General features: G+C 47.8%; 1 protein-coding gene across 1 annotated transcript in view; it reads right to left on the reverse strand.

Moving 5' to 3' along the window:
- Nucleotides 1-13,788, reverse strand: part of LOC132764371 (tRNA-dihydrouridine(47) synthase [NAD(P)(+)]-like) — a 47,652-nt gene that overhangs the window by 18,546 nt on the left and 15,318 nt on the right. Inside the window, exons 6-11 of the mRNA XM_067472498.1 lie at nt 12,087-12,197; nt 10,898-10,963; nt 10,617-10,727; nt 5,922-6,018; nt 5,311-5,386; nt 1,546-1,734 (exon numbers count right to left, since the gene is read on the reverse strand). Coding sequence (XP_067328599.1) covers nt 1,546-1,734; nt 5,311-5,386; nt 5,922-6,018; nt 10,617-10,727; nt 10,898-10,963; nt 12,087-12,197 — 650 coding nt within the window. The remainder of the gene's footprint in view (nt 1-1,545; nt 1,735-5,310; nt 5,387-5,921; nt 6,019-10,616; nt 10,728-10,897; nt 10,964-12,086; nt 12,198-13,788) is intronic.

Here is a 13,788-nt window from a genome sequence, read left to right on the forward strand (position 1 = left end):
GGAAAAACACGCTCTTAACTCAAGGTATCACTGTACCAGGGGTTTTGCATATCCCTGTGTCACCTGCGGAGATGGGAATTGTATGATATAGCTTAATTATAAATCACTAGCTGTGCCCTGCCACGCGTTGCTGTGGCCTATAGTAAAACTTATCAAAGTTGAGGTAGATATCTGGACTATTATGTGTGTGCAGCGGCGGGGGGAATGATGGAGCCTGGGGTTGTGTGTGTGTGTGTGGTGGCGGGGGGAGTGGGGTTGCGTGTGTGTGTGCGGCGGTAGGGGGAGTGAGGTTGCGTGTGTGTGGCGGCAGAGGGAGTGATAGAGCGTGGGGTTGCGTGTGTGTGTGTGGCGGCGGGGGGAGTGATGGAGCGTGGGGTTACGTGTGTGTGTGCGGCGGCAGGGGGAATGATGGAGCCTGGGGTTGCGTGTGTGTGTGCGGCGGCGGGGGGGAGTGGGGTTGCGTGTGTGTGTGCGGCGGCGGAGGTGGGGTGATGGAGCGTGGGGTTGTGTGTGTGTGTGCGGCGGCGGGGGGAGTGATGGAGCGTGGGGTTGTGTGTGTGTGTGCGGCAGCAGGGGGAGTGATGGAGCGTGGGGTTGTGTGTGTGTGTGCGGCGGCAGGGGGAGTGATGGAGCGTGGGGTTGCGTGTGTGTATGCGGTGGTGGGGGGAGTGGGGTTGCGTGTGTGTGTGCGGCGGCGGAGGTGGGGTGATGGAGCGTGGGGTTGTGTGTGTGTGTGCGGCGGCGGGGGGAGTGATGGAGCGTGGGGTTGTGTGTGTGTGTGCGGCAGCAGGGGGAGTGATGGAGCGTGGGGTTGTGTGTGTGTGTGCGGCGGCAGGGGGAGTGATGGAGCGTGGGGTTGCGTGTGTGTATGCGGTGGTGGGGGGAGTGATGGAGTGTGGGGTTGTGTGTGTGCGTGCGGCAGGGTGTGTGTGTGTGCGGGAAGCGGCGCGGCGGGGCTTGGAGTGGGCATGGCTTCTGCAGAGGGAACGTTGGCCGGAAGGCTGTGTGCGCGCGCCAGGGAACTTGTGGCTGGGCACCAATGCGCATGCTCAGTTGTTTTGCTGTTTTGTGAGTGTGTTGTTGTGTTGTTTTTCATTTTGAGTAGATATGTTCGTACCTTGTGGGTTGTGTTATGGGCATGGGAATTTTGGTTAAGTTTCGTTGGGGGGTTGTGGAGTTTTGTTGTTTTGCCGTTTTGTGATTGTGTTGTTGTGTTGTTTTTCATTTTGAGTAGATATGTTTGTACCTTGTGGGTTGTGTTATGGGCATGGGAATTTTGGTTAAGTTTCGTTGGTTTTTTTAGTTTTGTTGTTTTGCCGTTTTGTGAGTGTGTTGTTGTGTTGTTTTTCATTTTGAGTAGATATGTTTGTACCTTGTCGGTTGTGTTATGGGCATGGGAAGTTTGGTTAAGTTTCGTTGGGGGGTTGTGGAGTTTTGCTGTCCGGTTGAACCAACCTAACAGATTTATATATATAGAAGATCGTTCAACCAAACTGGACCCAGCTTTCCATGCAATTTGGTGAGGTTTTGCAGAGCTGTTGTTACCTGCAGAGGAACTGCTGCCACTGCACGAGGGCAGCCCGGGTTCTCTCCACGCCTTTTGTGTCGGTCCCCCAATACTCCAAGCCGTAGTTCGTGAACTCTCTGAGCATGTCCAGTCGTTCCCGGGAGGAGATGTCCCAGTGCCGCAGCTCTTTGATTTCGGTGAAGATCCACGGCTTGACTAAGGCACTCCTGAGAAGACATAGAGAGAGAGAGAGTTCCAGAAGATGGGAGCAAACACCAAAAAGGCCCAGTCCTCACTGAACAACCCTCTGATGTTGTGGCAGTCATTAGGAAGAAAAATAATTAGAAACTAATGAAATTAATTAGGCTTAAAGGCTTTCTTAAGGTTCGGGGGTAGAATTCTGGTGGAAGGGAAACTAACAGATGGAACAGGACTGGGACAAGGCAGGAGAAGCCATATCTTAAGTAAACAAATAGAAGGACGGCTATGTGCTAAATGCGGAAGGTCAGAGAATTGGCTCTAAAAGTAAATCGATAATTATTGATCCAAAACAAACATCTGAAGATATGGTACAACAGCGCCATCTATCCTCCATCTGATGTAAATAGCAGGTAATTCAGTCCTATGAACAAATCCTACATAAGTAAGAATATAGGAAAATAATGTGAAAGTAATTACAGAAGAATTAATAAGGGAAATGCTTGCTTTGAATAAGTTAAAGATACATATATGAAGATATATGGAGTCATATATGTGTGAAGAGATATATGAAGTTAAGATTCACTTTTACGTAATTCATCTAGGAACGTGGCTGGTCAGCTGATGAAAGGGGAGCAGTGGAAATTATAGTATCTTGCCAACAAGTGTTCTTGGCCACGATTCCTCGAGGACAAACTGATATTGATTAGATTGTGTAAATGTCAAGAGAGTTATGCACATGTGCGAACTAGGTAATTCTGCCTATAAATACTGGATGCTTTTGGGGTAGTGCTCTGTGCCACATCAGCCATTTTGAGAAGCTGGGGCGCCCTTACCCGGGGTAAGCATTAAATTCTGTGAACTTGCAAAAGCTGTCTCTGTCTCTTCCTTCTTCACTGATCTCTTGGAATCCTGGAAGTCGGGGACACTCCCGCAACAATGTGGGTTGTTGTAGGTTATGTCGGGCTATATGGCCATGTTCTAGAGCAGGGTTTCTCAACCTTCCCAATACCACGACCCCTTAATAGAGTCCCTCATGTTGTGGTGACCCCCAACCATAACATTATTTTTGTTGCTACTTCATAACTGTAATTTTGCTAATGTTATGAATCATAATATAAATATCTGAGAGTCACGCTGGACCGTGCTCTGACCTACAAGAAGCACTGCCTGAACATCAAGCAAAAAGTGGACGCTAGAAACAATATCATACGAAAGCTGACTGGCACAACCTGGGGATCACAACCAGACACAGTGAAGACATCTGCCCTTGCGCTATGCTACTCTGCTGCTGAGTATGCATGCCCAGTGTGGAACACATCTCACCATTCAATTGACCAAATTTGGCACAAATACCCAATATGTCCAAATTTGAATACTGATGGGTTTGCGGGGGGAGGGGGCCTAATTTTGTCATTTGGGAGTTGTTGTTGCTGGGATTTATAGTTCACCTACAATCAAAGAGCATTCTGAACTCCACTAATGAGGGATTGAATTAAACTTGGAACACAGAACTCCCATGACCAACAGAAAATATTGGAGGCGTTTGGTGGGCAGTGACCTTGAGTTTTGGAGTTGTAGTTCACCTGCATCCAGAGAGCACAGTGAACTCAAACAATGATGGCTCTGGACCAAACTTTGCACAAATACTCAATATGCCCAAATGTGAACACTGGTGGAATTTTAGGGAACCAGACCCTGACATTTGGGAGTTGTAGTTGCTGGGATTTACAGTTCACCTACAAACAAAGAGCATTCTGTACCCTACCAACAATAGAATCAGGACAAGCTTCCCACAAAGAACCCCTATGACCAACAGAAAATACTGTATTTTCTGATGGCCTTTGGTGACCCCTCTGACACCCCCTCGCGACCCCTCCAGGGGTCCCGACCCCCAGGTTGAGAAACGCTGTTCTAGAGGCATTCTCTCCTGACGACCACCTCACCCGCCTCATAGGAAACCTGCTACTAAACAGGAGCTTTTTTGTTGAGTTCCAGGCCAGAGAAGCAGATGGTGGAAACAGAAGAACGGTCTGCGTCAGGGGAGCGTGCTTGCTCCATCCATGTTCAACATCTACACAAATGACCAGCCACTGCCAGAAGGGACAGAGAGCTTCATCTATGCTGATGATCGTGCCATTACCACTCAAGCAGGGAGCTTTGAGATGGTTGAACAGAAGCTCTCCGAAGCTCTAGGTGCTCTTACTGCCTATTACAGGGGAAACCAGCTGATCCCTAATCCATCTAAAACACAGACATGTGCTTTTCATCTCAAGAACAGACAAGCATCCCGAGCTCTGAGGATGACCTGGGAAGGAATACCACTGGAGCATTGCAACGCACCCAAATACCTGGGAGTCACTCTGGACCGTGCTCTGACCTACAAGAAGCACTGCCTGAACATCAAGCAAAAAGTGGGTGCTAGAAACAATATCATACGAAAGCTGACTGGCACAACCTGGGGATCACAACCAGACACAGTGAAGACATCTGCCCTTGCGCTATGCTACTCTGCTGCTGAGTACGCATGCCCAGTGTGGAACACATCTCACCACGCTAAAACAGTAGATGTGGCTCTTAATGAGTCATGCCACATTATCACGGGGTGTCTGCGCCCTACACCACTGGAGAAATTACACTGCTTAGCCGGTATTGCACCACCTGACATCCGCTGGGAAGTAGCAGCCAATAGTGAAAGGACTAAGGCAGTGACATCTCTGGCCCATCCTCTGTTTGGGCATCAGCCAGCACGCCAACGACTTAAATCTAGAAATAGTTTTCTAAGATCTACAGAGACACTTGCTGGAACACCTCAGCAAGCGAGAGTCCAAAAGTGGCAGGCTCAAACCAATGGCTGATACCAAATGAGAGACTCCCCCCTGGGCACAGAGGACTGGGTGACTTGGAAGGCGCTGAACAGACTGCGCTCTGGCACCACGAGATGCAGAGCCAACCTTCAGAAATGGGGCTACAAAGTGGAATCCACAACATGCGAGTGTGGAGAGGAGCAAACCACTGACCACCTGCTGCAATGCAACCTGAGCCCTGCCACATGCACCATGGAGGACCTTCTTGCGGCAACACCAGAGGCACTCCAAGGGGCCAGATACTGGTCAAAGGACATTTAATCAACTACCAAGCTTGCAAACTCTGTGCCTTTTGTATGTTTGTTTCTATGTTCTGTCAAAAATGTAATACAACTGTTCGGTTGGCCGACATGATAAATAAGCCAGATTGCCCAAGGAGTGGTCAAGGATTTCCCTTGTAGAAGGAGGAAACAGTTTATGAAGACTGTTGCCTGTCCCTTGTGGACAAGATTTAAGCAAGCCACCAGTTGATTCAAAGCCTTGAAGTATTTGTCTGATTTATTGAAGATTTAAGCAACAATAAAAACTTGGTTGAACTTTCTAAGCTTCTAAAAGAACTTTGTGTGGGGAAATCCGAAGGGCCTCTCAGCCGAGGCACCCCCGGCGTCCTGTTGGGCATTCAGAAAACACGTCCTGTCTACAGACTCTTTCACAGGCCCAGCGAGTGACAGCACACTATGAACAAACACTTGTGCAGTGTCGGAACACTCCCATTGCAGAAAAGGAAAAAGCACTTGCCTTGCAATCGTGACCCCCGAAACGCCGGTTTTCTTGGCTTTTAAGACATCTTCAAAGGAGAAAATATCCCCACACCCTGGATGACAAGAAAGGGGAGAGAGCTGGGTTCAGCACACCAACAACCACCATGTCAGACTACACAGAGAAGCCATTGAAGTCCACAAGAAGCATGCGGACAATTTCAACAGAAAGGAAGAGACCATGAAAATGAACAAAATCTGGCTACCAGTATTTAAAAACTCTACAATTACAACAGCAAAACAGCAGAGAAGAAACAACCAGGCACATCTTAACACCTCTCAACATAAGATTTTCCCAGGCTCAGCCAGGCCTTCAAATGCTAATGAAGGTGGTCAGTTGAAACATTCACACCTAGCTCCAGCAGAGAAGAACTCTTTGCCCCACCCCAGCCATTCCACAGATATATAAACCCATTGTCCTAATTCCAACAGACCTCACTACCTACAAGCAATATATCCATTTCAAAGCAAAACCGGCTTGTGAGTGGTTATTTAATATTGCTCTATAGAACCTACACGGGCACAGCTTTGTCGTGCCTCAGCCCAACCAATGCAGAGGAAAAAAGAAAAGGTGATATAAACATGGCTTACCAAAAAGTGGCATCGGTTTGGCGATCTTGGCACACTGTGATATGTAGTCCCAGTCCGCTGGCGATTTGAATGGCGTTGCTTTTGCCCGTCCGTGAAGCTGAGAGGGTCAGAAGTATTAACTTAGGTCATATCATTATCCGCACTTGAGCTTTCAATGTTTTAACCATTGTACTTTGGATCTGTGACTTTTTTGGGAATGCTCAATCACAGAATCCTAGAGTTGGACCATCCAGTCCAACCCCATTCTGCCAAGAAGCAGGAAAATCGCATTCAAAGCACCCCCGACAGATGGCCATCCAGCCTCTGCTTAAAAGCTTCCAAAGAAGGAGCCTCCACCACACCCTGGGGCAGAGAGTTCCACTGCTGAATGGTTCTCACAGTCAGGAAGCTCTTCTTATTGTTCAGGTGGAATCTCCTTTCCTGTAGTTTGGAGCCAAGAAGCAGGAACATTGCATTCAAAGCACCCCCGACAGATGGCCATCCAGCCTCTGTTTCAAAGCCTCCAAAGAAGGAGCTTCCACCACACCCTGGGGCAGAGAGTTCCACTGCTGAATGGTTCTCACAGTCAGGAAGCTCTTCTTATTGTTCAGGTGGAATCTCCTTTACTGTAGTTTGGAGCCAAGAAGCAGGAAAATCGCATTCAAAGCACCCCCGACAGATGGCCATCCAGCCTCTGTTTCAAAGCTTCCAAAGAAGGAGCTTCCACCACACCCTGGGGCAGAGAGTTCCACTGCTGAATGGTTCTCACAGTCAGGAAGCTCTTCTTATTGTTCAGGTGGAATCTCCTTTCCTGTAGTTTGGAGCCAAGAAGCAGGAAAATTGCATTCAAAGCACCCCCGACAGATGGCCATCCAGCCTCTGTTTCAAAGCCTCCAAAGAAGGAGCCTCCACCACACCCTGGGGCAGAGAGTTCCACTGCTGAACAGCTCTCACAGTCATGGGCCATCCAATCCAACCCCATTCTGCCAAGAAGCAGGAAAATTGCATTCAAAGCACCCCCGACAGATGGCCATCCAGCCTCTGTTTCAAAGCCTCCAAAGAAGGAGGTTCCACCACACCCTGGGGCAGAGAGTTCCACTGCTGAACAGCTCTCACAGTCACGGGCCATCCAGTCCAACCCCATTCTGCCAAGAAGCAGGAAAATCGCATTCAAAGCACCCCCGACAGATGGCCATGCAGCCTCTGTTTCAAAGCCTCCAAAGAAGGAGGTTCCACCACACCCTGAGGCAGAGAGTTCCACTGCTGAACAGCTCTCACAGTCATGGGCCATCCAGTCCAACCCCATTCTGCCAAGAAGCAGGAAAATCGCATTCAAAGCACCCCCGACAGATGGCTATCCAGCCTCTGTTTCAAAGCTTCCAAAGAAGGAGCCTTCACCACACCCTGAGGCAGAGAGTTCCACTGCTGAATGGTTCTCACAGTCAGGAAGCTCTTCTTATTGTTCAGGTGGAATCTCCTTTCCTGTAGTTTGGAGCCAAGAAGCAGGAAAATTGCATTCAAAGCACCCCCGACAGATAGCCATCCAGCCTCTGTTTCAAAGCCTCCAAAGAAGGAGCTTCCACCACACCCTGGGGCAGAGAGTTCCACTGCTGAATGGTTCTCACAGTCAGGAAGCTCTTCTTATTGTTCAGGTAGAATCTCCTTTCCTGTAGTTTGGAGCCAAGAAGCAGGAAAATTGCATTCAAAGCACCCCCGACAGATGGCCATCCAGCCTCTGTTTCGAAGCCTCCAAAGAAGGAGCTTCCACCACACCCTGGGGCAGAGAGTTCCACTGCTGAACAGCTCTCACAGTCAGGAAGCTCTTCCATTGTTGTTATTATTATTTAGATTTTATATATAATCTAGCCGTCCCCCGCCACGCTTTGCTGTGGCCCACATGGGGGTTCTGTGTGGGAGGTTTGGCCTAATTCTATTGTTGGTGGGGTTCGGAATGCTCCTTGATCGTAGGTGAACTACAAATCCCAGCAACTACAACTCCCAAATGTCAAGATTCTATTTTCCCCAAACTCCACCAGTGTTCACATTTGGGCATATTGAGTATTCGTGTAGAGTTTGGTCCAGATCCATCATTATTTGAGTCCACGGTGATCTCTAAATGTAGGTGAACTACAACCCCAAAACCAAAGGACACTGCCCACCAAACACTTTCAGTATTTTCTGTTGGTCATGGGAGTTCTGTGTGCTAAGTTCTGCCTCAGGGGAGCGTGCTTGCTCCATCCATGTTCAACATCTACACAAATGACCAGCCACTGCCAGAAGGGACAGAGAGCTTCATCTATGCTGACGATCGTGCCATCACCACTCCAGCAGGGAGCTTTGAAATAGTTGAACAGAAGCTCTCCGAAGCTCTAGGTGCTCTTACTGCTTCTTACAGGGAAAACCAACTGATCCCTAACCCATCTAAAACACAGACATGCGCCTTTCACCTTAAGAACAGACAAGCATCCTGAGCTCTGAGGATTACCTGGGAAGGAATCCCACTGGAGAATTGCAACACACGCAAATACCTGGGAGTAACTTTGGACCGTGCTCTGACCTACAAGAAGCACTGCCTGAACATCAAGCAAAAAGTGGGCGCTAGAAACAACATCATACGAAAGCTGACTGGCACAACTTGGGGATCACAACCAGACACAGTGAAGACATCTGCCCTTGCGCTATGCTACTCTGCTACTGAGTACGCATGCCCAGTGTGGAACACATCTCACCACACTAAAACAGTAGATGTGGCTCTTAATGAGACATGCCACCTTATCACAGGGTGTCTGTGCCCCACACCACTGGAGAGATTACACTGCTTAGCCGGTATTGCACCACCTGACATCCGCCGGGAAGCAGCAGCCAATAGTGAAAGGACCAAGGCAGAGACATCTCCAACTCATCCTCTGTTTGGGTATCAGCCAGCATGCCAACGACTTAAATCTAGAAATAGTTTTCTAAGATCTACAGAGACACTTGCTGGAACACCTCAGCAAGCGAGAGTCCAAAAGTGGCAGGCTCAAACCAATGGCTGATACCAAATGAGAAACTCCCCCCTGGGCACACAGAAGACTGGGTGACTTGGAAGGCGCTCATCCCTTGTTTGGGTATCAGCCAGCACGTCAACGACTTAAATCAAGACATAGTTTTCTTAGATCTACAGAGACACTCGCTGGAACACCCCAGCAAGCGAGAGTCCAAAAGTGGCAGGCCCAAACCCAGCGCCTCAATCCATGGGTGATACCAGATGAGAGACTCCCCCTGGGCACACAGAAGACTGGGCGACTTGGAAGGCACTGAACAGACTGCGCTCTGGCACCACGAGATGCAGAGCCCATCTTAGGAAATGGGGCTACAGGGTGGAATCCTCGGCATGCGACTGCGGAGAAGAGCAAACCGCTGACCATCTGCTGCAATGCAATGAGCTTCAATTGTGCAAAGGCCCAGCCACCACTGCCGCCTGGGCTTCAAGCATTAGCGATGAGTCAAAGCATGCGGGGAATGCGGAAGTGTTTCATCAGCAGGGAAGCATGCGGGGAATGCGGAAGTGCTTCATCAGCGGGGAAGCATGCGGGGAATGCGGAAGTGCTTCATCAGCGGGGAAGCATGCGGGGAATGCGGAAGTGCTTCATCAGCGGGGAAGCATGCGGGGAATGCGGAAGTGCTTCATCAGCGGGGAAGCATGCGGGGAATGCGGAAGTGCTTCATCAGCGGGGAAGCATGCGGGGAATGCGGAAGTGCTTCATCAGCGGGGAAGCATGCGGGGAATGCGGAAGTGCTTCATCAGCGGGGAAGCATGCGGGGAATGCGGAAGTGCTTCATCAGCGGGGAAGCATGCGGGGAATGCGGAAGTGCTTCATCAGCGGGGAAGCATGCGGGGAATGCGGAAGTGCTTCATCAGCGGGGAAGCATGCGGGGAATGCGGAAGTGCTTCATCAGCGGGGAAGCATGCGGGGAATGCGGAAGTGCTTCATCAGCAGGGAAGCATGCGGGGAATGCGGAAGTGCTTCATCAGCGGGGAAGCATGCGGGGAATGCGGAAGTGCTTCATCAGCGGGGAAGCATGCGGGGAATGCGGAAGTGCTTCATCAGCGGGGAAGCATGCGGGGAATGTGGAAGTGCTTCATCAGCAGGGAAGCATGCGGAGAATGCGGAAGTGCTTCATCAGCGGGGAAGCATGCGGGGAATGCGGAAGTGCTTCATCAGCGGGGAAGCATGCGGGGAATGTGGAAGTGCTTCATCAGCAGGGAAGCATGCGGGAATGCGGAAGTGCTTCATCAGCAGGGAAGCATGCGGGGAATGCGGAAGTGCTTCATCAGCAGGGAAGCATGCGGGGAATGTGGAAGTGCTTCATCAGCGGGGAAGCATGCGGGGAATGCGGAAGTGCTTCATCAGCGGGGAAGCATGCGGGGAATGCGGAAGTGCTTCATCAGCGGGGAAGCATGCGGGGAATGCGGAAGTGCTTCATCAGCAGGGAAGCATGCGGGGAATGCGGAAGTGCTTCATCAGCGTCGCAGATGGACGATGAAAGCGACAGCTCCCCTGGCGGCCAGAAAAAGTTAAATAGCCTCTGTGTATGTCTGTATATGTTTGTATGTCAAAAATTGGCATTGAATGTTTGCCATATATGTGTACACTGTAATCCGCCCTGAGTCCCCTGCGGGGTGAGAAGGGCAGAATATAAATGCTGTAAATAAATAAATAATAAATACCATACCGTGACCATAGCGGTTCCCCAATGATGGAGATTGGGGATGAGGGTGTGAGCCAGATTCTCCTCCAGGTCTATGCCACTCCTCAGCTTCACTGTTATAGGAACGTTCGACACCTAACAACAAGAGAAACACAATGCAGTGTGACGTGTGAGGAACCAATTTGATGCATCAAAAAAGCAGAAAAGAGCCCTCTCCCTTTCCCTGGTTGAAGGGGACACAAGTGCAGACAACATCCATCTGCCAAGAAGGAGAGGAGAGTCCTCTGCCCAGCTGCCCAACGTACGTAGTCCATGCCACGGACAATCTGTTCAAATTTGATGGGATGATCCATTAAGGCACATCCTCCGCCCTGGGAAAGCAAAAAAAGGAGAGACACTTGGAAAAGATCGCCTTCTTCCTACTATCCAACAAATCGCCAGGCATGTTTGGGCCATAATCAGTGGGGTATAACTGTATGGGTTTTAGAATGGTAATTATTATGTGCAGCTGGTAGTGTAGGTCAGCCAGCATGTTTGGGCCATACCCGGTGGGGTAAAACTCTATGGGTTTTAGAATGGTAATTATTATGTGCAGTTGGTAGTGTAGGTCAGCCAGCATGTTTGGGCCATACCCGGTGGGGTATAACTGTATGGGTTTTAGAATGGTAATTATTATGTGCAGCTGGTAATGTAGGTCAGCCAGCATGTTTGGGCCACACCCGGTGGGGTATAACTCTATGGGTTTCAGAATGGTAATTATTATGTGCAGCTGGTAGTGTAGGTCAACAAGCATGTTTGGGCCACACCCGGTGGGGTATAACTGTATGGGTTTTAGAATGGTAATTATTATGTGCAGCTGGTAGTGTAGGTCAGCCAGCATGTTTGGGCATACCGGGTGGGTTATCACTCTTTGGGTTTTAGAATGGTAATTATTATGTGCAGCTGGTAATGTAGGTCAGCCAGCATGTTTGGGCCACACCCGGTGAGGTATAACTGTATGGGTTTTAGAATGGTAATTATTATGTGCAGTTGGTAATGTAGGTCAGCCAGCATGTTTGGGCCATACCCGGTGTGGTGTAACTCTGTGGGTTTTATAATGGTAATTATTATGTGCAGCTGGTAATGTAGGTCAGCCAGCATGTTTGGGCCATACCCCGTAGGGTATAACTCTATGGGTTTTAGAATGGTAATTATTATGTGCAGCTAGTAATGTAGGTCAGCCAGCATGTTTGGGCCATACGCGGTGGGGTATAACTCTGTGGGTTTTAGAATGGTAATTATTATGTGCAGCTGGTAATGTAGGTCAGCCAGCATGTTTGGGCCATACCTGGTGGGGTATAACTCTGTGGGTTTTATAATGGTAATTATTATGTGCAGCTGGTAATGTAGGTCAACCAGCATGTTTGGGCCATACCCAGTGGGGTATAACTCTGTGGGTTTTAGAGTGTCTCTGTAACTCCCCCAAAGAGTTACAGACACACATCGTTGACATACCGTCTCATACAACTGGGAATTTTCGGCGTTAATGTCCACAAAATCCACTTGGACCTTCTCATTGAGGAATTCTGTGCATTTGACCATGTGTTCGGGATCAGATCCTTCTATCTGTAGTTTGAAGAGATGGAAACACATGGAATAAACAGCCAACGCATCTGCATCTACGTCCCATCTCGCAACCTAAGATCATCTGGGGAGGCCCTGCTCTCGCTTCCGTCAACATCGCAAATGCGTTTGGCGGGTATGAGAGACAGGGCCTTCTCGGCTGTGGCCTCCCGCCTATGGAATGCACTCCCAAATGGAATAAGATCGACTCCATCCCTCCTGGGACCAGGCCTTCAGGCAGCAGGCGTAATTTGCACCATAATGGATACTGACTGGAATGGCGTTGCGGCAGATGACATTGTGACTTTCTTTTATTGTTTTAATTAAGGCCATATGTATTGCTTTCAATGACTGTTTTGTATTTGATTGTGTTATATTATTGTAATTGTGATGTAGCGCTCTTGCACCGTTACTAATGTAAGCCGTCCTGAGCCCGCCTTCGGAAGTAGAGAAGAGACGGGATACAAATGCCAGAAATAAATCTATATAAATAAAAATGTAATGTTCGTTTGTGGGATTAACACAGCTCAGAAACCACTGGACGAACGGACATGAAATTTTGACACAATACACCTAACAGTCCAAGAAGTGTTCATCACACCTAAAAATACAAAACAACAACAACAACAAAACAGCCAGCAGAAGGGACTTAAAACCCCCCAAAATGCACCATATATATATACACACGCACACATACATACACACACACTTACACTCATATACACATGCACACATACATACACATACATGTATGTGTATATATATATATATATATATATATATATATATCCAAGCACACACAAATATACACACATATATACATATACACATGCACACACAAATATACACATGCACACATACATACACACACACACACATATATTATATATATCCAAGCACACACAAATATACACACATATATACATATACACATGCACACATACATACACACCTATACTCATATACACATGCACACATACATATACATACATGCATATATATATATATCTCCAAGCACACACGTATATACATATACACATGCACACACAAATATACACATGCACACATACATACACACACACACCTACACTCATATACACATGAACACATACATACACATATGTGTATGTATATGTGTGTGTGTATGTATGTATGTATGTGTGTGTATATATATATATATATATATATACACATGCACACACAAATATACACATGCACACATACATACACACACACCTACACTCATATACACATGCACACATACATACACATACATGTATGTATATATATATATATATATATCTAAGCACACGCAAATATACACACATATATACATATACACATGCACACACAAATATACACATGCACACATACATACACACACACACTCATATACACATGCACACATACATACACATACATGTATGTATGTGTGTATATATATATATATATATATCCCCAAGCACACACAAATATACACACATATATACATATACACATGCACACACAAATATACACATGCACACATACATACACACACACACACACATATATATATCTATATATATATCCAAGCACACAATATACACACATA

Source organism: Anolis sagrei, chromosome 12 (genome assembly GCF_037176765.1).
Source record: "Anolis sagrei isolate rAnoSag1 chromosome 12, rAnoSag1.mat, whole genome shotgun sequence".
Taxonomy (NCBI): Eukaryota; Metazoa; Chordata; class Lepidosauria; order Squamata; family Dactyloidae; genus Anolis; species Anolis sagrei.